We start from the raw sequence: 27587 nt of genomic DNA on the forward strand, positions 1-27587 counted from the left end.
GTTATTGCAGATAAAACCCTCGTTGTGTCTGTCTTGTAGAAACAGGACAGATTGACCCCATCCTAATCGAGCGCTACAACACGCCGGGCTTTGTGGGCTGTCTGTCAAGAGTTCAGTTGAACAGTGTGGCGCCGTTGAAAGCTGCGCTGCGCTCGGGCCTGGCATCACCCGTCAGCACCCATGGGATTCTGGTCCCATCCAACTGTGGAGCCTCACCCTTGACCATCTCTCCCATGGCCTCGGCTAGTGACCCCTGGCACATAGAAGCTGGTAGAGACACAGACAAACACACAGTCAAAATCCAGTTTATGTCAGAATTCAAACAGATAACAAATGTTTGTTTTGTCCACAGCTGGAGCTGTTTTCCCCCTCAGTGACGACAAGACCAGTGGTGATGGAGTGGATCGCAACTCTGCTGTAATTGGAGGTAAATCTCTTTTATTTCCACTAATTGTTAGTGCTGTGGGAACAGTCCTTAAAACTGTGGAACAAAGACCTGACTCCCCACAAATAATAACTGTTTCCATCAACACGGGGGGGAAGGGGGGTAGGAGAGAGGGAGTCACAATGCAAATACCACCTAGAATTTTTAAAATTGTAGAAATATAATTGTAGTATTAATATTAATAAATTATTAATAATAGGAATGACAGCTATAGGAAAAATAATGTTAGTATTAGTAACAGAGCCAATGACAACAACTGTAGTAGCAGTTGTTGAGCAGGAACACAGGGGCAGCAGGTGGCCCACAACCACAGATCCAGACTCTGCAGCTCTGGAGGCAGAAATACCTGCTGAAAGCGACAGAAGGAGAGAGGAGAGAAACGAGAAAGCACAAAACTACGGGAGAGAGAAGATATCGAGTTAGTAACATGCAGTAATGGGATAAAAATGCATAAAGATGGAGGGAGAGAGAAGGAGAGAGGAAAGAGGTGCATGATGGGAAGTCTCCCGGCAGTCTAGGCCTATAGCAGCATAACTAAGGGATGGTTCAGAACTCACCTGAGCCAGCTCTAACTATAAGCTTTATCAAAGAGGAAAGTCTTAAGCCTACTCTTAAATGTGGAGATTGTGTCATCCTGGGAGTGCAGTGTTCTAGTCAGGTAATAAGGTATTGTGAGCTCTTTAAGATATGATGGTGCCTGACCATTAAGAGCTTTGTAGGTGAGGAGAAGGATTTTAAATCCTATTCTGGATTTTACAGGGAGCCAGTGCAGAGAAGCTAATATTGGAGAAATATGATCTCTTTTCCTAGTTCTTGTCAGTACACGTGCCACAGCATTCTGGATCAACTGGAGAGTCTTAAGGGACTTATTCAGGCAGCCTGATAATAAGGAATTGCAATAGTCCAACCTAGAAGTAACAAATGCATGCACTAGTTTTTCGGCATCATTTTGACACAGGATGTGCCTGATTTTTGCAACGTTGTGTAGGTGAAAGGCGGCAGTCCTTGAAGTTTGTTTTATGTGGGAGTTAAAGGATAAATCCTGATCAACCAGTGAGAGGACAGCTGTCTGTGACATAACCTGGAAGCTACTGGTGATGAACAAAAATTATGAAAAAGGCTGTTGTGTTCAACTGATTTACATAAATCACAAACAGTGTTTCCTAGGCTCGTTGTATTGTTTGTCCACTTGGTTGCAAGATCCAACTCAGGCCTAGATTTGAGCCAGGTCTAAATTATATTCAGTCTAGTGTGGTCCTGTTTTATTGCTGCTGGTCTCTGTGTCTAATACCCAAGTGGATCCAAGTGGGCTCTCTGTCAGCTCTGATCACGGAGTATTGCTGCTCCACAACGGCTGCTCGTTAATTGGAGGAGCATTGTGCTGCTGCCAGTGTGGGTGTTCTCTCATTGTTGACGTCTGTTTGGGTCCAGAGTGGGTCTCATTAGGTCTATTCGGAGCAGTTGTCTTTTTTTGAAAATTAATTTATGCACAACGGGTTTGGGAAGGTTTTTCAGACCCGGTCAGAAATGTTGGACTCGTAAGGACCTCTACTATACTATACTTTCACATTTCAACTTTCCAGTCTTTTGTTATAAATTAAGTGCTCATTTGTTTTGTTTCCAGGCATCATCTCCATGGTGATCTTCACTGTCCTCTGCATCATGGTGTTTGTGATTCGCCATATGTTCCGTCATAAAGGCTCCTATCACACCAATGAGGCCAAGGGAGCGGAGTCAGCAGACTGTGCTGACGCAGCGATCATCGTCAATGACCCAGCCTTCACCGAAACCATCGACGAGAGCAAGAAGGAGTGGTTTATCTGAACCCCTCTCAACAACATGGACACATGACGTTAGGATGTATGTAGTTTTCTAAGCATAGGGAGTAGTAGTGAGGTCACCACCTGTGGAACCTCGAGAATGTACTGAGCGGTTTATTCAAAAACTTTATGGACAATGGACACCGTGGCATTACAGCGTGGGTATTAAAGCATAGGGCACAGTGCTGCCTGGCAGAGCCCGTGTGGAGGTGTGGAGGGGTTTATTTTAACTTTATTTACAATGGACAGTGTGACAGGATGACAGAGGACGGTGCCATGAAGTTAGATAGTTGGATGAGTGAGTGTGTCCATTAGCTTTTATTTTAGTAGTTTTTTTATATAATTTTTTATTTGTTTTCAGTTTAACTTATGTAATTTATTTATTTATTCATATTTAAATCATATATTTTTTCATACGTTCTTTGTTTGCATTTATTTATTTTTATAGATGAATATCTTGATGCCTTTGTGCGATGTGCTGGTATTTCACAAAATTATGGCATTAATGGTAATGATCATTAATCTATTAATCCCATTAATCCTCCACATCTGTAGCAATGCTCATAAATTCCAGGGTTTTTTATATTAAATCTCATGTTTAATCATTTGCCTTATTTTACATTAATTTCAGTAAAGTTTAATTTTAGCCTCAAGACTGAAAACTTTGGTGTCTGTGTGTGTGTGTGTGTGTGTGTTAGTGTACTGACTGGCTTGCTTGTCTGCAAAGGAGACTTTGGTGCATCTTTTGGACTAAGAACCGGGGGGGGGGAAAGCAAACGTCACACTTCTTTTTGCATCTACATAACTGACAGTGACTTTTGAGCATTGATTGTTGAAACTCTTAATGATTGCATCTTTTATTTTACTGTTTGCTGCCAAATGAGTTCATACTGTTTTTGTTTTTTTTTTCAGATTTCTGAGGCAGAAGCTGTCGTTTGTTAGCAATGCCAGTACACGATAATGCAAAAACGTTTGTCTAAAAGTGATACCACACACCGTAAGGCTTCTTAACATAATTGCTGTTTAAGGACACTTCTTGTGTGCCATTTGACCCAGAGTCAGATAAGATTAAGTTCAATGTGTCCAGTACAGAGACAGGTGGAGGGGGTGAGGTTAGCCAAGCTTAGCACCAAGATTGGAAGCAGGGGGGAACTGCTAGCCTAGCTCCATCACAAGTGAACCAATACACGTTTCAACAACTCCAAAGCTATCTGATTTACTCATTGTGTGTTGTTAGCTAGAAAGCTCCTTCCAAGAGTCAGCTTTGTTAACAGTAGAGATCAAACCTGACAGCCCCACTATGAGGACAGGACTTTTGGTGTTTTGGTTGGTCAAGAAACATCCTGAACACTAACGGCACCTACAACCACTATGTATTTTTTCTGTTTCTACACAAGATAACATGTGAAACACATCGTGGAGTTGTTGGAAGCCGGCCTGTAGTCAGGGCCACTTATGTCAAGTCTGAGACAAGTCCAAGTCTGAGACAAGTCCAAGTCTGAGACAAGTCCAAGTCTGAGCGGTTTTGAGATAAATTCAAGAGGGGGTCGAGTGCAAATGGGCTTGACATAAAAACAAAAACTGTTGTTTTTAGTGAAAGTCAACTGTGATATAACTTCAGTCACTCATGTCAGTCCTCGAAGTTTGAAATGTGATAGAAACAGGAAACAACTTGAGAACAGCTGCCACAGGAGCAACTCGCATTAGAAACAAAATATTCTTGCACAGTGTTACAAGCTAAGTCTGATATCTTGGTTTTTCTACAGTGAAGACACACCATGGAAAACAATCAGTATCTGCACGTGTATGTGATATTACAGAATTTTGCGGGGTCTGGCCGCTGACAGGCAGCAGTCTGCCAGGAGAGCAGCCAGCCATGCCGTCCTCAAAACAGAAAATAAAAAGCTAACTGGTCTCGGCCCAGTCGACCAAAGACAAGGTGAGACCTGAGGCTGAGATCGAGACAAGTCAAAACATCCACAAGACCAGGACAAGTGTGAGATAACAGAAAAAAACATGTCGAGACAACTTGAGTACTACAGCCCTGGTTGGAAGGCGTTTGGCCAGCAGTTTCCCCCTGCTTCCTGTCTACTGGACCCGCCTCTCCACACTGGATGAGCGATGATAAGTGAGATGATTGACAGCTGAAACTGATACTGATCATCTCGTCTAAAGTAACAAGCAACACAAGTAACTTGCCAAAATGCTTGTTTCTCTTTTCTTGAAAGAGACACAGAGTAATCACCCTCTACTGGCAGCATGTTAGGAATTACACTTTCCCCAGCTACTGAGAAACTCTTTCCTTTTTCCATTTAACGTAGTATTTTGGAAAGAGAGATTCACCAGTGTTAATGATATTAATTAGTTCAGGCTTAGTGCATTTGGGGTTAGGATAGTATGGCAGATGTGGCCATGCGGAGGACTGAGGCCAGCTTCTGCCTAATGGGGGGCGGCTACACTAACTCGTGGCCAGAGGCGGGCTGAAAGGACTGTTCGTTCAGCATTCTTCCAAAATCTGCTCTTCAAAAACCTGAGCTTTGTCTTTGATTTTTCTGAAGTAGGATGATGTTTCTGGAAAAGAATGTTACCCACATACAAAACTATGGCTTACATCCTGACATTTGATTGTATTGCATTTGTATTTCTTTGACTGCACTGCAGAGTAATCGCATGCTGTTTGACACTGAATGACACACACATTTCTGTTTGATAAGCCACTGGATCATCGCTTTGCTTTTTCTTCATGTTATATGTATAAAACTTTGCCTAACTGTTGTTTTGTTGTAGTTGATTTCTCATTATTTGTGCTATTCTCATTGTCTTGAATGCTTCCTCTTGGAAAGACCAGTAAAATATCAGTACAAATCTCACTCTGGCTTTTATTAGATTTTTGACCAAACACAGCTGCATCCATTTGATTGACATCTGGAAGAGAACTAACCTGATGATTGCCCCCATGTTTAGACAGAAAATGACTCCAATGATCCAGACCTTGGAAGACTGTCCAATCCAACCCAGGAGACTGGGTTGGATTGGACAGTCAAACAGACAAAACTAAAGGAAGCAGACCCAGACACGTGGACTGGCTGATGTCGGTTACCAGATTTCATGGAAGAACAAATAAATCTACACTTACTAGATTTACAGAAAGTGATTAGTACTGATTAGAATTGGTCAAGATATTTGTTGTCAGCTGCATATTATACAATAAACTTTGACTGTATACCACTTTTCAAGTTACAAGTTGCTTTACAAAACACAAGGCAATACAAGAGAAACTGAGATAGTGAAATGATAAAAGAATCACTTAAACGCATATTCAGTTCAGTTAAAGATAGATTCCTTCTGTTCACATCAAGTCGTGTATTTGATTTGATTTTAAATTCAGTCCGTTTTTTACATGATATATTTACACAATTACATACCTCACAGAGGACTACTGAGCCCCCCAAGGCCGCGGAGAGACTCCTTTTGCATTCCCTCGCAATACTTCTCTTCTTCCATTCCTTCTGACCATATGTCTGTTTGTAATGGAAGGTAGTGTGGAGATTCTCAAGTTAATGCATTTAGCATTGTTAGTGGACACCTCACCTTATTTGCAAAGACGTTTCCGAATGAAACATTATCAAACTTCTGGGTCGGAGCTGTATGTATTAGGAACATCTCCACTCTTACAGCATCGGGCCTTCTACCAAAACCGGTTTCAGCATTGCAGGTGGTTCAGTGCCGTCTGCTCAGACTCTGTTTGCTTTATGAGGTAGATTCAGCTGCACATCTGTAATTGCGCCTCTGGAGACGCCTCCTCTTCCTCAGTGGAACCCCTCTGGGGTCCAGCACACGAATGAAACAGACGGCATCCTGCAGATTACCGTACTGCTGTCTTCTGGAGAGACCTCTTGATCTGAGAATTCGTTTAAGGTTACTTTCACTAATTACATAACAATGCACGCCTCTTGAGCAGTAGCACTATATCAGCATACTTAATGCCCAGTTCAGATGAGCGGAAACAGACATATGGTCAGAAGGAATGGAAGAAGAAAAGTATTGCGAGGGAATGCAAAAGGAGTCCTCAAAAATATTCTCGCCGTGACCTTTATGGGGCGCCGTAGAGAACCAATCAAATACCTTGTTCTAGGTCGACCACCGAGAGGTTGCTCTCAAACAGCCAACAAAGTGGTCAGTATCAGTATCAGTGGTACATGATATCAAAGTTTAACACCTAAGCATACAGTATGATGGTGATGAAGCAAGCAATGCATAAGGTAAATACTGTAACTCCATAGAATCTTCTTCAAGTCCTGTGTTAGTGTGTGTGTTCACAAAGAAATGATCATATTTACCAGTGATTAATGAGTGCAAGCAGCTTGTAAACACTACTTGGTCACCAAACTCCCTGCGCTCTCCAAATCTATTAGTATTCAGTATTCGGGCAAGGGGTCTTTGGAAGGGGTGGGTCAGACCTGTTACAATGTAATGAAATGTAGTCTTCAAAATCTTTACAGTGACTATTACATAAGTTTGTACATCACTGAGATTTATTTTAGAAATGACTAAAATTGAAATGAAAGGCAGGATGTGCAACTGACCATTGTGAGGTCTTAATTGTCAGCAATTAATTTAAGCACTGTTTATCATATTTACTAAACTATTTATCAGTGTTTGACCCATTCACATTTAGTCTCATTGCAATGCAGATTCTGTATGACTTCAGTGTGTAGCCATACAGTACTGCTGGCTTCTCATCATGTGATCCAATGTTAACCACATTCTGTTGTTAACTAACTTATCCTGACCAGGCCTGAAACTAAATGGTGTAATGAAATGTTGGCTTATTAACAATGAAAATGACAACAAACAATATTCTGAAAAACATTTATTGGCTCTAACGTACAATAAAAAAAGGATCAAATATAAATTGTTGTTGTAAAACTCACATAACTCCAGTCTTTTCAAGTGTTCATTTAATCAGAGGGATTCACAAACACATGCATTAACTCAAACATGCAGGGTGGTCAGACACTGTAACTTGTGATCATCAAATTCCATCTAAAATATTTCTTACATATGACAACATTTAAATTTTAAAAAAGTACAAAAAAGTAAGTCAAATTGTTGTACTTTTGAGTATTTGAATGGATCCCTGGAGTGAATAAAAGGTGTTCAGTAGGCCGTAGTAGAAATAGAGAAATACAGTACAAATACATTTTTGTTCCATTCTCATTTAGAGGTGGAAGAAACCCTTCCATGCCTTTGCCAGGGTAGCTAGTTGTCTGACTTTATCAAGATGCCAAAGTACGCAGTCACGGTCTTCAGCTTGTTGTTTAGGAAGTTCTGCTCCACCTCCACCTTCCCTCCTGGACCAGCCAGAGAGGCTATCTGTGGAGAGATGCACATAATGTATCATCAGACAGGTTGCTCCAGTCCCTCAAAGCGGTTGGTAAATAATGTTAAAGCAGACCAGAATAGAAAGGAAAGACACATTGTTGTGTTGTGGTTGCAGATCCATTTAGTTATTTCAGTAATGTTCTGACTAACTTTGAATAATCTGCTATGGTAACCAAGCACCTGCTGTGTTAGAACCCTATTGTTTTTTGCTCTGATTATTATTATTAGTAGTAGTAGTATTTCCACCAAATATGATCTGAAACTGGTTCTGCGGTCCAAATTATCGAAGGCACAACTGTAAAATTTTCAAGGCAGGTACTAGAGGAAGAAATCTTGGGAAAAATGCTTTCATACAGCTGCTTCTAGTAGACCACAAACATTGCTGCCCATTAAATTTAAAATAAAAACTTTTGGAACCTGAAACCAAATTAAATAACATTAAAATGACATTCACTGTCATATCAAACTTGGTAAAATAAAGTATTACAATGTCAGAGAAAAGATGCTTCCCGATTGCCCAGGTCAGTGCACGTTAAGCTCAGAGTTCCGTCAGGAGCTGGGACCCCAGTATACCTGCTGACAGGTCTACTTTGAATTGTTTTATGCAATGTAATGTATGATATTACAGAGTAAATGATGTTAGTGTTCTTGTGCAATAACTAATGGCCTGTTCACCACTCACGCACACACACAAAGACAAGGAACATACAGACCTGATCCATGTCAGCATTGCGAGGCAGAAAGTACACTATGTTTTCTGATATCAGTGTAGCCAGGCGGAAAATCTCAAATGTGTCTACTGTCAAGGATGAAAACCAATATTTAATATAAACACAGTCTACTTTTAAAAAACATTTCTATTTAAGGTGCATTTAGGACTGAATGGTGAGTATATTTAGATGTTTATATTTCTTTTGTATAAAGCAGTAATTTTGGTGACACTACGTCAGACAGTCTGGTAATTTCTTAAACTGAGATTTGTTTTGTTGCACTGGATTGCATTATATATGCAGGTATTTAGTGCAGTTGGTGTGGTTTGAAATTCATTATATTGATAAGGTGTTAATGTTATTTTGTCAGGTAGACACAGCAAGAGACTGTATAGAAAATAATATTGTATTTTCTCTTTAGCAGTTGTGTGAGGCAAGGGAGCTTGAAATAAATGTAGGTAAAACTGAAGAGCTTAATTTATCCAGCAACACACAAGACATTCACTGCAGTGTTTAAAAAATGTTTCAAAACCCTGCTGAGATTGTATCTACTTAGGAAGTTAATTGATTTCAGAGCTAGTAAGCACACAGTGATGGGTGTGGTTGGCTATGGTCAGAAGTGTGCTCGGTTGCACCTGTAACCACACCCAACAGTGATGTCACGTGTACGTCACTGCAGAAAAAGTGAGAAGTTAAAAAACAAGATTTTCAGGGGGGTTACGGTGATCTCTCTCACCCTTTGCACCTGTACTTTTAGCTTTTACCCTCAATACTTCCTGCTTTCTTACAGTGCAGTCGCTTTTGCTGCTTGCTCTCGCCTCTGCTTGCATTCTTTTGCTTATATTCAGAATCAGAAATACTTTATTGATCCCCGAGGGGAAACTCTTTCATCACAGCTGCTCACTGTCACATCAATGCACACAGGAATAGAAGTACTAAGCAAATCAGAATATAATACACTATAATACAGGTAAGATAAATGAAGTACAAAGTGGATATAAAATATAAAAGCTAAAATACGTCTAAGTACCAAAGTGGATTTAGAGGTTGATACGTATGTACGCTATAATACAATGTAATAATATAAGTAATAAGTAATAGTGCAATAATGAGTACTGTCAAGTTAAGTGTAGCAGATTAACCAGATTATTAGAAGGTGGATATTGCACAGCAGTAATAGAAGTATGAATAAATATCAATAAATAGGGAAAACAGAGAATATTGCACAATATTTCACTGCAGTGATGTTAATGATCCAGTGTCCAGTTTAGTGACTTCGGGTCATACAGACTGACACTTAGAGGGAGGAGTTAAAGAGTCTGATGGCCACAGGCAGGAATGACTTCCTGTGGCGCTCTGTGGTGCATTGTGGGGCAATGAGTCTTCCTCTGAAGGTGCTCCTTTGTTTGACCAGCACGTCATGGAGCGGGTGGGAGACACTGTCCAAGATGGCGTGTAGTTTGGCCAGCATCCTCCTCTCTGACACCACCGCCAGAGAGTCCAGCTCCACCCCCACAATGTCACCGGCCTTACGGATCAGTTTGTTGAGCCTGTTGGCGTCCGCTACCCTCAGCCTGCTGCCCCAGCATGCAACAGCATACAGGATAGACCCGGCCACCACAGACTCATAGAACATCTTCAGCATTGTCCGGCAGATGTTGAAGGACCTCAGCCTCCTCAGAAAATAGAGGCGTCTCTGGCCCTTCCTGTAAAGAGCTTGAGTGTTCTTAGCCCAGTCCAGTTTATTGTCCATGTGTACTCCCAGGTACTTGTACTCCTCTACAATGTCCACACTGACCCCCTGGATGGAAACCGGGGTCACTGGTGCCTTGGCCCTTCGTAGATCTACAACCAGCTCCTTAGACTTTGTCGCATTAAGCTGCAGATGGTTCTGCTCACACCACGAGACAAAGTTACCCACCACAGCCCTGTACTCAGACTCCTCACCACCGCTGATACATCCCACCACAGCAGAGTCATCAGAAAACTTCTGAAGGTGGCAGGACTCTGTGTGTCGTGGCTGAAGTCTGTGGTGTAGATGGTGAAGAGGAAGGGAGAGAGGACAGTCCCCTGGGGGGCCCCAGTGTTGCTGACCACGCTGTCCGACACACAGTGCTGCAGGTGCACGTGCTGTGGTCTGCCAGTCAGGTAGTCCACAATCTAGGACAGAAGGGGGGTATCCACCTGCATCGCTGCCAGCTTCTCACCCAGCAGGGCTGGCCCGATGGTGTTGAAAGCCCTGGAGAAATCAAAAAACATGATCCTCGCCATGCTTGCCAGCTTGTCCAGGTGGGTGTGGATGCGGTTCAGCAGGAAGATGATGGGGTCCTCATCTACCAGGGCTGGTAGGCGAACTGAAGGGGGTCCAGGAGGGGTCTGACCATGGGCCGCAGCTGTTTCAGCACCAGTCTCTCCAGGGTCTTCATTATGTGGGAGGTCAGTGCCACCGGTCTGTAGTACTTGGAGCCACTGGGACGCGGCGTCTTCGGCACAGGAACGAGGCAAGATGTCTTCCACAGAACAGGGACCCTTTGAAGACTCAGGCTCAGGTTGAAGACATGGTGAAGGACTCTACATAGCTGGGGGGCACAGGCTTTTAGCACCCCGGGGCAAACGCCATCGGGGCCTGCAGCCTTGTTTGAGTGGAGTTTCATCAGCTGTCTTCTCACCTGGTCAGCAGTCAGGCACACAGCAGAGGTTACAGGCGGGGGAGGGACAACGCACATACTGGGTGAAATTAGTCAGTGTTGTTGAAATACTGACATGAAGTAGTCATGTTGAAGTCACCCGAGATTAATATGAATGCACTTGGGCGTCTAGAGTTGTGCTATGGCGTTGTGAATGGCGTTGCACGCCAGTGCCGGGTAAGCAGAGGGGGGGATGTAAACTGCCACCACAATGGCATGTGAGAATTCACGTGGCAGATAATATGGCCGGAGTCCCACAGCTAACAGTTCAATGTCCGGGCTACAGATACTCTGCTTGATAGTAAGGTGACCAGTGTTACACCATCTGTTGTTAACCAGAACAGCAAGTCCGCCACCTTTCCGCTTAATGCTCCCGGTGTGATCCCTGTCGGCCCGAACAGTCTGAAAGCCGTCGATGGAAACGTTATGGTCCGGGATATCCTGGTGTAGCCATTTTTCTGAGAAGCACATAAAACTACACTCACAGAACCCCACCTGACTCCAGGCTAATGCTGTTAGCTCGTCCATTTTATTTGCCAGTGATCTCATGTTGCCCATGACGAGAGAAGGCAGACACGGCTTAAATCTCTTGTTCTTAAGTCTCTTTTGTCTGGACCCCTCTCTCTTCCCTCACTGCTTCGTTCCACCTCTGCATCCTCTGTGTGTCCTCCTCCAGATCTCAGCGGGGACATCGGTTGTCCTGGGTGCCATACCGCTCGGCTTCAGCATGATTAGTTGTTCCCTGGTGTAAACAATGCGGCCAAACAGCCGTTCTGCAGCGGTGCCCTGACCGAGTAGCAGGAGAAGAAGTTTCACAGCGAAAACAAATACCAAAACACTCTCATTTTCGTAAAGAGCGTAGTTTAAATTATACTTACACAAAAGTTACACAAGTTTTGAAGAAAAGGGAACACCCAAATGTGGAAAATATCATACTGCACATAGGGACCAATGATGTTGTGGGACAACAGTCTGAAGTGCTTAAACGGGACTTTATTGACTTGTTGAACGCAGTCAGCTCTTTGACTGCTGAGGTGGCCTCTACCACCAGTCAGAAGAGGAGTTGAGAGATTCAGCAGATTGTTGGCACTGAACACATGGCTCTCAACTACATGCACCGTCCATTCAGTGCAGTTTATTGATAGTTTCAACTTTGTCTGAGACCGCAGACAAGTCACGTCAAAAGTCACGAGTAAAATAGTTCATCTCTAACCTATTTTACTTTCTGCATCACCCATCTGTTTCCTCTGCCAAGGACAAGATACAAGAGGAATCAAAACAGGAGGAAGACATAACACAGCATGGCAGAAACCTTGAAGGAGAGCTACCCCAGCCCCCGGCTGAAGAGAGCTTTAATCATCAGAGACATCAGAGCAGAGAGGAAAAGTCTCCACCCCCCTCACCAACAACCACCAGTGAGGATTCACCTTTTTCACCACTCAAAACCCCATCCAGGTCACACTCATCTCCAGTCACCCTTTCTCCCTCCTCCCTCCTCTTGGAGTTCACTGACCACATGAAAGAGCTCGTCACTGCTGGAACCAAAATTACCCCCCACACTACTCCCATTTTTTCTCCCCTAAACACCCCTCGGCGCCCACTTCCACCATTGGCTTTAAGACACATTTGTCACAGTTACAATTTTGCCTCCTTCGACATGTGTTGTCACTGTGTCCAATTAAAATCAATTCAAATAGGATGACACAATTTGATCCTATTAACCATAGAATATTTAGGACATTATACAACATCTGAAATCCTCTTCCTGCTGCCTCAATATTCTGCCAACAGGCTTTTTCAGAAATGTTTCTAACTGCATGGCCTCAGATCTTCTACAAATTGTCAACATGTCTCTTCTCTCATGTGTCTTCCACAGGCCCTGAAAACTGCAGTCACCAAGCCACTCTTAAAAAAGAACAATCTAGACACGTCACTAATGAACAATACTAGGCCCATATCAAACCTTCATTGAAAAAGCTGTTTCTCAACAGCTGAACAACTTCTTGGCATTAAACAGCTATTTTGATGTCTTCCAGTCAGGTTTTCGGGCACACCACAGCACTGACACTGCTCTTGTTAAAGTATTCAATGACATCCACTTAAACACAGACAGTGGCAGAATTTCAGTCCTGGTATTATTGGATCTCAGAGCTGCATTTGACACGGTCGACCACAACATATTACTAGACCGACAGGAAAACTAGGTGGGACTTTCTGGCACAGTATTAAACTGGTTTGAATCCTACTTAAAGGACAGGGGCTACTTTGTATCTATAGGTAATTAAACATCTGAGCGGACAAAAATTACATGTAGAGTTCCCCAAGACTCCATTTTGGGGCCTCTTCTGTTTAACATCTACATGCTACCACTGGCTCTGACTATGGAAAACAACAAAATATGTTACCATAACTATGCAGGAGACACACAAATTTACATAACCAGGGGACCATGGTCCAATACAAGCACTGTGTAAGTGCATTGAACAAATCAATGATTGGATGTGCCAGAATTTTCTTCAATTAAACAAAGATAAAACTGAAGTAACTGTTTTTGGAGCCAAGGAGGAACACTTAAAAGTCAGCACTCAGCTTCAATCAGTAATGTTAAAAACAACAAATCAAGCCAGAAATCTAGTGTAGTCATGGACTCAGACATGAATTTCAACAGCCACATTAAGACAACTACAAAGTAGGCCTACTACCACCTTTAAAATATATCCAGGACTAAAGGACTTATGTCTCAGCAGAATTTGGAAAAACTTGTCCATGCATTTATATTTATCTCCAGTCGACTCGACTTCTGTAACGGTGTCTTTACAGCTATAAAAAAAAAAAAAAAAAAAAAAAAAAAAATCGATCAGACAGCTGCAGCTGATTCAGAACACTGCTGATCGCGTCCTCACCAAGAAAGTGGATCACAGGTCTTTACACTGGCTTCCTGTCTGTCAAAGAATTGATTTTAAAATACTACTGTTGGTTTATAAAGCACTGAATGATTTAGGGCCAAAGTACATTTCTGATCTTCTGCTACGTTATGAACCATTCAGACCTCTCAGGTCGTCTGGGACAGGTCTGCTTTCAGTCCCCAGAGTCAAAACTAAACTTGAAGAAGCAAGGTTCAGTTTTTATGTTCTGCTGCCACTCTCTCAGTTCTTTTAAATCAAGGCTGAAAACTTTTCTTTGTGCCGCTGCCTTTTATTAAATCGAAAAATTAATTTCTTACACTGCACTGTAATTTTTACTCTCCTGTTTTATCTTGTTTTTATTTTCTATTTAACTCTTTTTAACTGTTTTTAAATGTATTTTTATATTGCCCTATGTTGCTTTTATGTTTTATGTACAGCACTTTGAATTGCCCTGTTAAAATGTGCTATACAAATAAACTTGCCTTGCCTCAACAAGGCATTATAGGCAAGTAAGAGGCACCAACACGGTGTAAAGCAATTACAGTAATTCCTGCCAAGTGCAGGCAGAATATTCAATGCAGCCTCTTATTGTCTCTTATGCCTCCTAGATATCTCTGTTAAAAGGAATGTTGTTTGTTGATGATTTGTCTATGCTTGTCCTCATCAACTGTCTCATGTTGTTTTTAATGCTGTGTATTGAAGTCAAAGAAAATGTTCCACATTGTGGACAATCCTAACTAACTAACATCAAGTGTCAATTATCACAGATGTGTTTGGTACCCTCCAGTAACTGAGAAGGCCAAGCTTTCAAACATGGGAGTATTAGACATGTGTGGTAAACATTATTAATTCATTGTAACAAAGAAAATAATTAAACAGGAGAGATTCAGTGGTGGGACGTGAAATGTTTCATGCCACTGGCACCGGACACTGCCCCTCCTAACAGAGACTATAATAACAGAAGAGCCCCAAAGATCACTCTCTTCATTCTTTGCTCTTCTTGTTCTTCTGTTCTTCTTCTCCTTTTCTTTTCTGCTTTATTCTACTTCATCTACTCTACTGCCTTCCTGGTATGTCAGCCCATCCCTGTGTTGCCCTGTTAACTCAGAACTCAGTTGGACCCCTGAGCCCGACAGAACGTGCTGATGGACGGCATCAAGCAAACCTTGCTAGCCCTCCTAAGTTGTTCTATTAATTGGCTCATTTCCCTTTCTGAAGGGTGGTGCTCCCGAGGTGAATTTAATGCAAGTTAAATTTTGTTACTGAGTATAAATACTGATCATTTCTCATAGCTGAAGTGAGTGTAATCACTGTCATCGTTTACCAATTGATGTGTTTACGGTACACGAAATATATAATAATATAACCCAGTCCATTACAGCAACAACACAAACTACAGCCTCAAAGAAACCTTGATGATATTGTGTCAACAAAACTTTTGCAGTTAGTTGCAGAGCTATTGTATTGGAATGCATTAGACTGATGTTGCATAATAGCTTGAACCCTTGTAAAATGAAGATTATTACATAGTGAGATAAAACATGACCTCAAAATTTAATTTCTTTTGGCATCCTGATAGTTAAAGGAGTAGTTTGACATTTTGAGAGATATGCTTATTCACTTTCTTGCAGAAAAGATGCAAGAAAGTGGTGAGATGATTGATAACACTCTCATGTCTGTATGGTAAATATGAGCAGCCTGTTAGCTTAGCTCAGCATTAAGACTGGAAACGGGGAAACAGCTAGCCTCTGTCCAAAGGCAACAAAATACACTTACCAGCACCTCTAAAGCTCACTCATCAACCCTCCTGTTGTCCTCATATTCTGTACACTCCCCGTGTCCTCCGGGTCAAACTGTCCCGCCATCACTAAACCCCCACTTAGCACATGTAGGGCAGTATGCAAGCGCACAGCCTTTGCAGATATATTTCTTACACCTGCAGCACACAGTATGTGTTTTACAGTCCTTCTTTGGTGGGCAGATCTGACACCTCTTTCTCTTACTTGCCCCAGCTGAGGCAGTGGCTGGGCAGCTGGATCCTCAGATTGATCCCAAGATCTAGCCCTCTGCACAGCTTTCACAACTGCTGCCGATGCTCCTGTGCATGGGAGATGCTCCCGTCTTTCGATGAGTGGAGTTACAAGTGCCTTTCCTAGCTGCTCCAGGAACACCCTCCTCTTGTTCCGCTTACAAGGCATCCAGCTAGGGTTGACCTCTCTCCATATCACAAAGGCATTGTAGGAGGACAAATCAATGATGTTGTGGAAGATGACCAGGGGCCAGCGAGCAGTCATCCTTCTGCAGCTGTATGCTCCAATCACCTTATCTAGGTTGTCCACACCTCCTTTGTTGCTGATGTAGTCTAAGATGATGGCTGGCTTCCTGTCCTTGTGATTGCTAATGTCAGCCTCTGTGTGCAGTGTGCTCAGAAGTACCACATTCTTGTTTTTCTTTGGGAGGTAGAAAACTAGAGTGGTTGTGCGCGTGAAGGCGAACTTTGATGAGAAGACCTCTCTGTCCTTTGATGCAAGCAGTGAAGGTGGGAGCTCAGGCTTGTTCTTTTGAACTGTGCCAACCATGGTGATCTTCCTCTTCAGGAGCTGCCATGCAAGTTCGTAAGAGGTGAAGAAATTGTCACATGTGACATTGTGACCCCTCAGTCCCTCTGTCACATCAAGCACAACCCGCATCCCCAGTTTTTTCTCTGGGTCTCCACAGGTCGGCTTCCCGGTGTAGACTTGCATCTTCCAAGCGTATCTGGATTTTGTGTCACAGACCACCCATGACTTGATCCCATATTTTGCTGGCTTGCTGGGCATATACTGCCGGAAAGGACAACGACCTTCGGACAGACCAGATTAGCATCGGTGATTGGTATCAGTGTCACAGACCACAGTCACAGTAATCAGTAGTGCAAATCCCTTTTATAACAGCTATAAATAAATAATATATGCTACCTCTGAATGGCACCTGTTGCTCATCCACTGTTACGTCAGGCCCTGGGTTGTAGAGGTATGGCAACCGCTCCACTCACTTGTCCCAGATGTCTCTGGCTGCCAGTTTGTCTGTCGCATGTCTTGCAGGTCTTGTCTCACGGTCATCAAATCATAGCAGTCTTGAGTAACTGTGAAAGAGTTTGAATGGCATCGTGGCACGGAAAATCGCCCTTCCACTCTCTGCATCCCATAGACTAGCTGCAGCCTCACCTCTGGACCTGTATACACCTTCTAAGATTAGCAGCACTATGAAGGCATGTAGATCAGTCTCATCCATTGTTTTCCAGCTGTCTCCATATTTTTGAAAGCCCTCCAGATTTGTCATCTCCAGGATGATTTTTTCTATTGCTGGTGTGATGAACAGGTAGAATGTTGAGGCATTGTCATGGGTATAAGAAACGACATATGTTGCGGGTCCTGGGGTCATCGTCGTCACATTTCATTCTGCCGTCCTGGCCTGTTTGTTATATGCTGCCGAGGACCATGTTATTCTTCCATTTTTTGACAGGAACATCTCTCTTTCAGCTTGAGGGATTTCCTCTTCTTCTTTGTCTTCTGAAGATGATGCATGCTCTGGGTGGTGTGTCTGGGACAGCGGGAGGGTTAACATGTTATATCTCATTTGTTTAATCCATACGAAAAGTGTCAATACGACGTTTTGGGGGATTATGGAGGTTATGTTACAAATAAAACAAACAAAATATAATGTATGAATTAGTGAACTTTAGAGGTGGTATTTTCCAAAATGTCGAACTATTCCTTTGAGATGCAGGGAAACTTCCTATGATGCACTGAGCTCCTCTCTCCTCCTCTCCCTCTCAATCTGTATGCATTTTAATCCCAATAATGCATGTTATTAACTCGACATCTCTCTCTCGTAGTTTTGTGCTTTCTCGTCTCTCTCTCCTCTCTCCTTCTGTCGCTTTCAGCAGGTATTTCTGCCTCTGGAGCTGCAGAGTCTGGATGTGTGATTGTGGGCCACCTGCTGCCCCTGTGTTCCTGCTCAACAACTGCTACTACAATTATTATTATTAGTCTTATTACTATTATCATCATTGTTATTCCTATCACGATAATTCCTATTCCTAGCATTGCACCATAGCAATAATATTATAAAGAGTACGGTCTAGACCTGCTCTATAGGAAAAGTGCAATGAGATATCTTCTGTTATGAATTGGCGCTATATAAATAAAATTGAATACCATATACTGACATCCCCAGTTCACATCTGGCCAGGGAGCTTTGTTGCGTCTGGATGATTTATGTGTACATGCAGATTTGGATGATATCAAAGTCTCTCTCTCTCTCTCTCTCTCTCTCTCTCTCTCTAGTGTGACCTTTCCTAATGAAAGAAAGATTAATACAAAAAAACAAAAACAATTCCTGTTTGATTAGATGCTGTTTTTTGCCTGGACAATGTACAGCAGTACTGAAATGAAAAATAAATAAATACTGAAATAAAATGTGTGTGGACACATTAAGAACACTCCAGTTAGGACATATATTTTAAAACACAAACAACAAAGACAAAAGGGTAGACTGACAGAAATGTACCAGTGTCAGTAATGCTCTAACACCCCCCCTGCTTCTACATCAAAGGATATCCATCAGGCTCCATCATGGTCTTGATGTCAAACACCTCAGCAGTCAGGTAGTCTGGTCCTCCCCAAGGCGGTGACAGGAAGACCACATCGCCACGAAGATGGGGCGCCAGCTGAAGGAAGTCCCCTTGCAGGAATTCTATTCGGTCTGCAACCCTATAAACCATAGCATTGTGCCGCGCCAAGTCCAACCGCACCGGGTCGATATCAATGGCCAGGACTGAGAGTATGACACAGAAAAGAAAGCAGGAGAAACCTTGCTGCAATATATGTACAGGAACATTTCCAGTCTTGCATTAGGACTCACTGGACAGTCAATCACAAGGTTAAAACAGAAACATTAAAACCTGGAGGCAGATCAGAGGCTTGAATGTTTTTTGTTAGTCTAAACTATTTTGTATCACACTTTCTGGGCTCTGTTCTATTTTCTTTATACATGCTCCCTTTGGGATACATTATTGCGGATCATAATGTCAAATGCCACTGTTATGCAGATGACACAATTGTATATCTCTGTTTCTTCAGATGAACACAGTGATTTTAGACACAGACCTACATTTTATTTGTCGTCTTAACAAGGCTTAGGGACATTACTAAAGTTGGACAATTTCTATTTCAAAATAACGCTGAAATGCTGATACATGCTTTTATTACAGGAATACTTGATAAATCTATAAGAAAATTTGTGAATTCAGAATGCTGAAGCCAGGATTTGAACTAACACAAAAACAGAGTGACCAGCCCACTACTTGTGACACTGCACTGGCTACCTGTATCTTTTAGAACTGATTTGAAACTCCTCTTGTTTATAAAGCCTTACGTAACCTAGCACCTTCCTGTACCAGTAACTGCCTTTTATTTTATGTTCCATCCCCGTCAACAGTAGCTCAGCAGGCCATTATCAGCCACAGGCAGCCTGTGATGTAACTTTTAAACAAGAGCAAGAAACATAAACATACAACCCCAAATCATCACTTCTATTACATATGGAAAACTGATACATTTGCTTTACCATTCAGTACTCAATTCAGGAAATCACACCTAAGCCCAGTTCTTGTCTAAACTATAAAACTATATATTCTAAACTGTTCTTGTAGAAGTCAGTAGCAGACAAATGACACTGATGGAAAAAAAGTTTCACCATTGATATTATGAACTGATAGAGGTGAATGAAGTGCAAAAAACACACACTCCCACACATACATACACACACATAAGGCTTACCTCTCTTTCCAGTGAGGGCAAACTGGATAGCGTTTCCTCCCACACCACAGAAGGCGTCTATGACCAGCTGAGAGTCAGAGAAGCTGTGCTCCACCCTGAGGGCGATGTGCTCAGCAATCCTCTCCGGTGTCACAGAGAACCAGCCCTCTGCAACACACATGTTAGTGATGTGTGTGTGTGTGAGACAGAATCTAAGAAATTCTGTGTGTTAAAGCATTTGCTGCATTATGAAGTTGACTGAGTGAAATCTCTTTTTACTAGAATGGAACTGTGAGGTCGAAAGCTCTGATTTTGTTAGAGCAGCCCAAATGTTATCCCAGCTCACTGTTCATGTTTTAAAGGTCAGCACAATGCATTTCTCAGAGCCCCTCAGTATGGATATTATGAACAGCAGCAAGCCCTCCAGACCAAATGAACAACATGGATTCAGTTACAGTATGTTAGTCACTGTCATCTGTGTCTCCTCACTTTTTAAATTGCAGCCAAATTTCAGTGCTGCTGATACAAGAATGTTTAATGATCCTTCCCTTTAAATGCATAAAGGACACAAGTCTATATACATTTAGAACTATTCAACTGAAGCACACTTTTAGGCTACAAAATATTGTAAAGTGATTTAACTTGTAAATGCATAAGCACAGTTACAAAATGTATCATAGCACTTACAAACATCGAAGTTTGTCTTGCAAGCCAGTTTAAGAGAATGGTACATTAACTGTGGGTCCTTGATGAGAGACCAAACTAGACAAGCTGTCATTTTTGGACTTGTGTGTGCGCTGTCAAGGATCTTTCTTAAAGCATCTTTAGACACATTTGACAAGAAGTCAGTTGAATTCATAATGTTTCCAATTTTCAGTACTCTACTCTGCTGTTACAAACAGGAATAAACAAGCACAAATCACACTTCTCAATCTGAATTAAAACTAGACGTTGAATGGAGTCTGAATCTGACCTCTGTGAAGTGGAGCTCTGCATCCAAATGCGTTTTCACATCACCTGCTCATTGACACACAGCTCGTGGACAAGAGGTTAACAAATGTCCTGCTTTTAACAGCATGATGTGCACACAGACTATAACTACATACTTTCACACAGTCGGCATTTTTAAAATCACATGCAATGTTTTCTAAATCACACTGTTCGCACACAGTAAAGCATTGGATCTGTGTCAAATATCTGTCTGAGTATTGAGTTCATGTATTGAGTGCATGTGTTCATGCCACCCCAGCCACTTCATTGTCCAGCAGCTCATACACTCTGGTCAAACCAAATTGAATAGACCTTTATGGTCCACAAAGAATTAAATTTAATGAGCAAAAACTATCAATTAACAGACAATAATTATAATTATTATATAATTATATGATATTAGCACCACAAACACGTTGTACATTGTCTCGTCCGCACCACAGAATGTGTTTCCTCCAGGCGCAGCTTGAAAACTTAAAAGACAGATTCACATTTTTTTCAGGTCAAGCCAACCTTAAAACAATATGACATACCCACGTGTACATTAAAAGGTTTATGGTCATTATATTTATTCCTCCTTCCTAGAGATCCCTTCCTAAAGTGAATTCAGTGTAAGTGATGGGGGACAAAATCTACAGTCCTCGTTCTGGGTAAAAAAGTTTAACTGAAGCCAATGTAAGACTTCAGCATTCAAAGCTAATCAAGCGAATTTATGCAAATTTATTAAAAAAGAAAAACTGAAATATCACATGGTCATAAGTATTCAGACCCTTTGCTCAGTATTGAGTAGAAGCACCCTTTTGAGCTAGTACAGCCATGAGTCTTCTTGGGAATGATGCAACGAGTTTTCCACACCTGGATTTGGGGATCCTCTGCCATTCTTCCTTGCAGATCCTTTCCAGTTCCGTCAGGCTGGATGGTGGATGTTGGTGGACGGCCATTTTCAGTCTCTCCAGAGATGCTCAGTTGGGTTTAGGTCAGGGCTCTGGCTGGGCCAGTCAAGAATGGTCACAGAGTTGTTCCGAAGCCACTCCTTTGTCAGCTGTGTGCTTAGGGTCATCGTCTTGTTGGAAGGTGAACCTTCGTTCCAGTCTGAGGTCCTGAGCAATCTGGAAGAGGTTTTCTTCCAGGATCTCTGTACTTGGCCGCATTCATCTTCTCTTCCATTGCAACCAGTCGTCCTGTCCCTGCAGCTGAAAAACGCCCCCGTAGCATGATGCTGCCACCACCATGTTTCACTGTTGGGATTGTATTGGGCAGGTGATGAGCAGTGCCTGGTTTTCTCCACACATACCGCTTAGAATTAACGCGAAAAAGTTCAATCTTGGTCTCATCAGACCAGAGGATCTTATTTCTCATAGTCTGGGAGTCCTTCATGTGTTTTTTGGCAAACTCTATGCAGGCTTTCATATGTTTCGCACTGAGGAGAGGCTTCTGTCGGGCCACTCTGCCATAAAGCCCCGACTGGTGGAGGGCTGCAGTGATAGCTGACTTTCTGGAACTTTCCCCCATCTCCCTACTGCATCTCCGGAGCTCAGCCACAGTGATCTTTGGGTTCTTCTTTGCCTCTCTCACCAACGCTCTTCTCCCACGATTGCTCAGTTTGGCTGGACGGCCAGGTCTAGGAAGAGTTCTGGTCATCCCAAACTTCTTCCATTTCAGGATTATGGCGTCCACTGTGCTCTTAGGAACCTCGAGTGCTGCAGAAAGTCTTTTGTAACCTTGGCCAGTTCCGTGCCTTGCCACAACACTGTCTCTGAGCTCCTTGGGCAGTTCCTTCGACCTCATGATTCTCATTTGCTCTGACATGCACTGTGAGCTGTACGGTCTTATATAGACAGGTGTGTGCCTTTCCTAATCAAGTCCAGTCAGTTTAATTAAACACAGCTGGACTCCAATGAAGGAGTAGAACCATCTCAAGGAGGATCAGAAGAAATAGACAGCATGTGAGTTAAATATGAGTGTCACAGCAAAGGGTCTGAATACTTATGATCATGTGATATTTCAGTTTTTCTTTTTTAATAAATTTGCAAAAATTTCTACATTTGTTTTTTTCTGTCAAGATGGGCTGCTGAGTGTACATTAATGAGAAATAAAATGAACTTTTTTGATTTTAGCAAATGGCTGCAATGAAACAGAGTGAAAAATTTAAAGGGGTCTGAAGACTTTCCGTACCCACTGTAAGTACTGTATCAAGACAGACCTGGAAAAAATGTGAAGCTCTCCTTTAAGCTTTTCTCTGGCTCAATTGCTGATTTGGTGCATGTCTTCTGCTTCACTCTGTCGCACACAGTTTATCAGGAATTTTTTCATGTGTTTCTGATGTGGCTTAAAATGTAGTACAATACTTGAAATAAAAAAATGCTGAAGTCATTTTTAAAAATGAAAAAGTACTGTCCACAAAAATAACAGTAACAAGAGTAAATGGAATAGTACTTCCACCTCTGCTTTCTGTCCTTCTTTCTGTCCCCACCGCAATTTTTTGCCTGAATTCTCACATTTGGGAGACATCTGACATCTAATTCCCTCTGTGGTTCAGCACCACCACTAGAGACCTGGCTTTAAAGGCAACCCTTTAAAAAATAAAATGAGACATTTTTTTTCTGTCCCAATGTTTCCTTATTCAGTGCCAAAATCTAAAGTTAATTATTTATTAAACGGGTTTCATTTGGTGCTGATAGCAATAAAGTGAATTCTTTGTTAGTTTATAGGCGTGCATGTAGAATGCAGACTAACCTCGGTCCAGCCTGATCCCTTCATCGAAGCGAGAGAAGAGTCTGTAGCGTTGAGCCCAGTATTTAGCCAGCTCCGGTTCAGCTGCCATCTCGGCTGGGACCTGCTGCTTCCTCGCTCGCTTACTCTTCTTCTTCTTCTTTGGCTTCTTTCCATCTTTCATACTCAACTCTACACACACATACATACATAGAGTCATCACTGACTGCACCAATTTTCACCAGGATTGTCTTATTTTTCTACTAACAAACACGTTATGTCATCAGAACCATTTGACAGATGCCATGATTACCACTGTTGCCTTCAGGTGCGTCAGAGAGGAGAAAGTCAGGAATTTCTAGACATCTGAACTGTCTACCAGGCTGCTCCTCGTCCTCCCTCTCACTATCCACAGTCCCAGGAGCAGAGCTGAAGCCAGGCTGACTGCACTTCCTCCTCTCCTCTCCTCCAGTCACTACTGCCAGACATGGAGGCTTGTCCTCAGCTTCCTGTGTGCTTCCTCCTCCCATCTCACCCCGGTCACATGGAGTCATCTGTGTCTCTCTCTGGTTCTTTTCAAGAAAGGTTTGGACCTGTGAAACAAACGCAGCAACACTCATACTAATAAATGTCCATTCTGCTACTTTCCATTTCTGACTGTCATTGATAATCCATAAGGGTGGTTTATTTTCCAAGCTCCCATCCTTTTGTTCGACATCTCAACACAAGCAGGTGGAGTCTGAATGCTTTCGTGTGATTGGATTGTGTGCAACACTGTGCCAAGGTCTGAGAGCAAATTTGATTTGATTTCACTTCATTATCAGAATATTTTTCTGAAATTTCTCTTGTGTCCCAAAGCGTACACTGTTTCACATACATAACACACAACAACAAAACAAATACTACGAACATATATTTCATCACACATTATGAATAAGTTGCTGCAGTACGATCCATTGAATCGCTCCCTTTTACATTCAGTGCTTAGTCAGTACAGGAACACTGAGACCTACTGAGAACCCAAACTCTGATTTAATAGTTTGACAGACTGAGGAAGAAAAGAGTTCTTTCACCTGTTCAGTCGAGCCTGTGGAACTCTAAATCATCTGTTGGATGTCAAAAGACGATATTCTTCAAATAAAATATGAGATGGGTCTGATGAAATATGACCAGCCAGAGACAATCCTGTCAGTATTTGAGCAGATTCGTAGCAGTCATTGCGTGGTTGCAGCCAACATTCAGGTAATTATCCGTCATGTAAAGACACTCAGTAGATGCTTCCTTTCACAAAAGCAAATCTTGTTTAGCTGTGTGGAAGCAAAATATGTTTTGATACAGCTCTGAGGGCCAGACTTACTAATGGCGTAGCACAAATGTGCGTTGCGGTTTACCCTGAATTTGCAGCCGCAAGAAGAGAAGGAGAGCTCTTACTGTAGGTACAGATCGCAGGTGGGATCTCTGTGAGATCAAGCTCAGAAAAGAAATGGTGACGTGATCGCATAAAGTTTAAACTCCACATTAGAAACATGTCTTAGTCATTAAATTACAATAGCAAATGATTTCTGGTCCCGATTCTTTCCGACCTGACTCTTCCAGAGGCTGAGAATCTTATTGGCAGCTAAATGAACTGGTTCAAACTGACCAGGCTGTATTCAGTGGAGTCCCGAAGCAAGAAACACCTGGAAGAAAACTTCAAGAAAGGAAAAGGTTCAAGAGTTAGAGACCAAGCAGTGAGCTGAACCTCAGCCTGATGCTGGTGCTGGAGGAGCACTGGGGACCTGTTTATTTACTGAGGAATTCTAACCAAGACTGCGAGAAAGATTGAGAAAGATGCAGAGAAATGTCTCACTGGTTGTTTTTGCATCTTTGCAGCCAAAATCATGCACGTCTCTGCCAAATGTATCAAAGTACCAAATGTTTGTTGAGCCTCATTAAAGGCACTTAAGGTCACATTTTAGTGTGTAGCTTTTGACTTTTCATCATGTAGATGATGATGATAGTGATAGCTGGAGAGAGACAGGGAAGGCAGGGGGAGAGAGAGCATGACATGCAGCTAAGGGCCCAGGCTGGTACGTGGTGAGCTCCCGGGGCGCCCCCTTGTTGAAAACACTGATTTTGGTTGATCTAAATTTAACCACATGCACCTTTAATTTGTCTATAATCACTAAATAAGAGGAGTTTGATGACAGCTTGGAACTTGTTGCAGAATCACAGGTTCACTGCACTGTGTCTCCCAGCTGGTCTGGGAACAACTGGGCATCCCCCGGGGGAAGTGTTGCCTCCAAGACCCCGGGTGGATAGATGTGCAGGACCCTGCAGCTGTCAGGTTGGAAATATCCAACATGGCAGCTCAGATGAGTCCACGCACATTACTTTACCAACCATAAATCCGTTCCAAGCAATCAAATCAGGACCTCCTTCCAACCGAAAACTCCCTTGCTGTGTTCCCAGCATTACAGGCGTCTCAGACAGTGGAAAGCCTTCGACGGTTTACAGGCCGTACCTTGAAGAGGGAGGTGCTGGTCTGCGGCTGTGTGTTGTCTCCACCCGTCTCTGAGAACCTGGTGTGTTTGCTGACGCTGCGGACGGCTCTCTTAGTCCACCACTTCCTCTGACGCTTCTGACCAGCACCACCTTTAAAGCTCAACACACTGCTGAACCTGAGATACAAACAGAAATACAAACAGAAATACAACCTCATCCAGAGAGACATTTAATGTGTATCAATCAACCCCCCCCCCCCCAGCAGCACGAGTGGATCAGACTTACAGAGGCTCTGGGTTGTGTTTGAGTCCCAGTTTACGCCAGGCTTCCTCAGGTGTCAGATGCGGGCTCTCCTCCACATCCAGCTCATGACTGCAGACAAACAGAAAATACTGCTTCAAGATTTAAATATGGTTATTATCTTCACATCTATATCTCTTTCTTTTTGCCAGTTTAGGCCTACAGGATAAACTTTATATTCTCTTATGGATGTTTATTTTGTTGGATTTCTTGTTTGCCAATATTTGCATGGTTTGAGACTTCAGACTTCATTTGTGCATCAGAAAAGTGTCCAGCTATCTCAGGGACATTTGGAATCAACTAGAAACATGAGGGCTTTAGAACTAATGTTCAACATTTGATGTTAACTTTAAAGCCATGGTTGTCACACCCAGCATTTTTGTGAAATTACCAAACGTTCAAGCTTTTTAGATATTATATATATCTAGATATTTCTGCCAAAGCCTTTTTGCTTTCTTTGACCAGTTTGCATCAACAATAAGCACTCGGTGTGTAAGCAAGTCTGGCTCTCTGAGATAACAACTGTGTGAGCGGTGAGGAAATGAGAGGGAGTGGTGCATCACAGCCCTTGCCATTATCCACTGACAGATCAGTTCAGATCTTTATTGCCTCACAATAGGAAGTTCTACAAAATACAGCAACAACCAAAAATGAGGACAAGCTGAAGCGCTCAGCTGTGCGGGGAACCGACAGCTAAAGGTGTAATTAAGAGTTTATTGCACGTGGGATAAATAAAAAATTAAACCTGTTGCAACTAATTTTCAGAAACCTGTATCTGACCAGAGGGGAGGTCTGGATTGTCTATCACAAAGACATAAAGACGACCTTCAGACTCTGATGAGACAAACTCACTCACTGAGAGAATCATCCAAACACACAATGCTTCCGCCGCTGGTGGCTACAGGCGCGTGCCCTTCCATCTTTTCATCCAGTTCCCACAAAACATGACACATTTGTGAGGGGGTACAGAGTCGGGGTGTGCCATGTCGCATCGTTCACAGTATATCCGTATCATTTTTTACATGAAACACAAATTCACATCGTGATAATGGCAACATTCCAACTAGTTGACGTACTGTTACGCACAGCAACAACAAGCACGGCTGTAAGCCAAAGTATCATTGCTACGCGCTCCGCGGTGGAGCAGTTGGGTCCAAACAGGGCAGCGACTTCAGGAGTGTGGAAGTGGTTTGGTTACAAAAGATCAGATGTACAACAAAGGACGGTAATATGAAGAAGACTAACAACACAACTAACTTATTTCCCCCTCAAGCAGAAGCACGAGTACGAAGAGAGACATAAATCCCGCGCGGAGAGCTCAACAGCTGTTGTGAGTTCTAAACCAAA

The 27587-nt window shown here is 42.5% G+C and overlaps 2 protein-coding genes across 7 annotated transcripts in view; one reads left to right on the forward strand and one right to left on the reverse strand.

The window, feature by feature from the left end:
* cntnap2b (contactin associated protein 2b) overlaps nucleotides 1-5135 on the forward strand; it is a 53179-nt gene extending 48044 nt beyond the window's left edge. For 2 of the 3 annotated variants that reach the window (XM_044218381.1, XM_044218382.1), the window contains 3 exons: nucleotides 40-270; nucleotides 353-427; nucleotides 2070-5135. In XM_044218381.1, the coding sequence (XP_044074316.1) occupies nucleotides 40-270; nucleotides 353-427; nucleotides 2070-2269 (506 nt within the window). In that variant the 3' untranslated portion in view covers nucleotides 2270-5135. The remainder of the gene's footprint in view (nucleotides 1-39; nucleotides 271-352; nucleotides 428-2069) is intronic. The other variant, XM_044218383.1, reaches the window with a different exon arrangement.
* A 1990-nt stretch (nucleotides 5136-7125) lies between these two features.
* Nucleotides 7126-27587, reverse strand: part of tgs1 (trimethylguanosine synthase 1) — a 26310-nt gene continuing 5848 nt past the window's right edge. The window contains exons 8-15 of one of the 4 annotated variants that reach the window (XR_006380329.1): nucleotides 26226-26312; nucleotides 25960-26116; nucleotides 23770-24049; nucleotides 23481-23648; nucleotides 19776-19922; nucleotides 18505-18771; nucleotides 15730-17535; nucleotides 7126-7641 (exon numbers count right to left, since the gene is read on the reverse strand). Coding sequence is in view for 1 of the 4 variants with exons in the window: in XM_044218385.1 (XP_044074320.1) it covers nucleotides 7528-7641; nucleotides 8364-8442; nucleotides 18555-18771; nucleotides 19776-19922; nucleotides 23481-23648; nucleotides 23770-24049; nucleotides 25960-26116; nucleotides 26226-26312 (1249 nt within the window). In the remaining 3 variants the exon portion in view is untranslated. Of the gene's footprint in view, nucleotides 7642-8363; nucleotides 8443-15729; nucleotides 18772-19775; nucleotides 19923-23480; nucleotides 23649-23769; nucleotides 24050-25959; nucleotides 26117-26225; nucleotides 26313-27587 lie in introns of all 4 variants that reach the window. The other 3 variants (XR_006380328.1, XR_006380327.1, XM_044218385.1) reach the window with 3 other exon arrangements.

Source organism: Siniperca chuatsi, linkage group LG13 (assembly GCF_020085105.1).
Source record: "Siniperca chuatsi isolate FFG_IHB_CAS linkage group LG13, ASM2008510v1, whole genome shotgun sequence".
NCBI lineage: Eukaryota > Metazoa > Chordata > Actinopteri > Centrarchiformes > Sinipercidae > Siniperca > Siniperca chuatsi.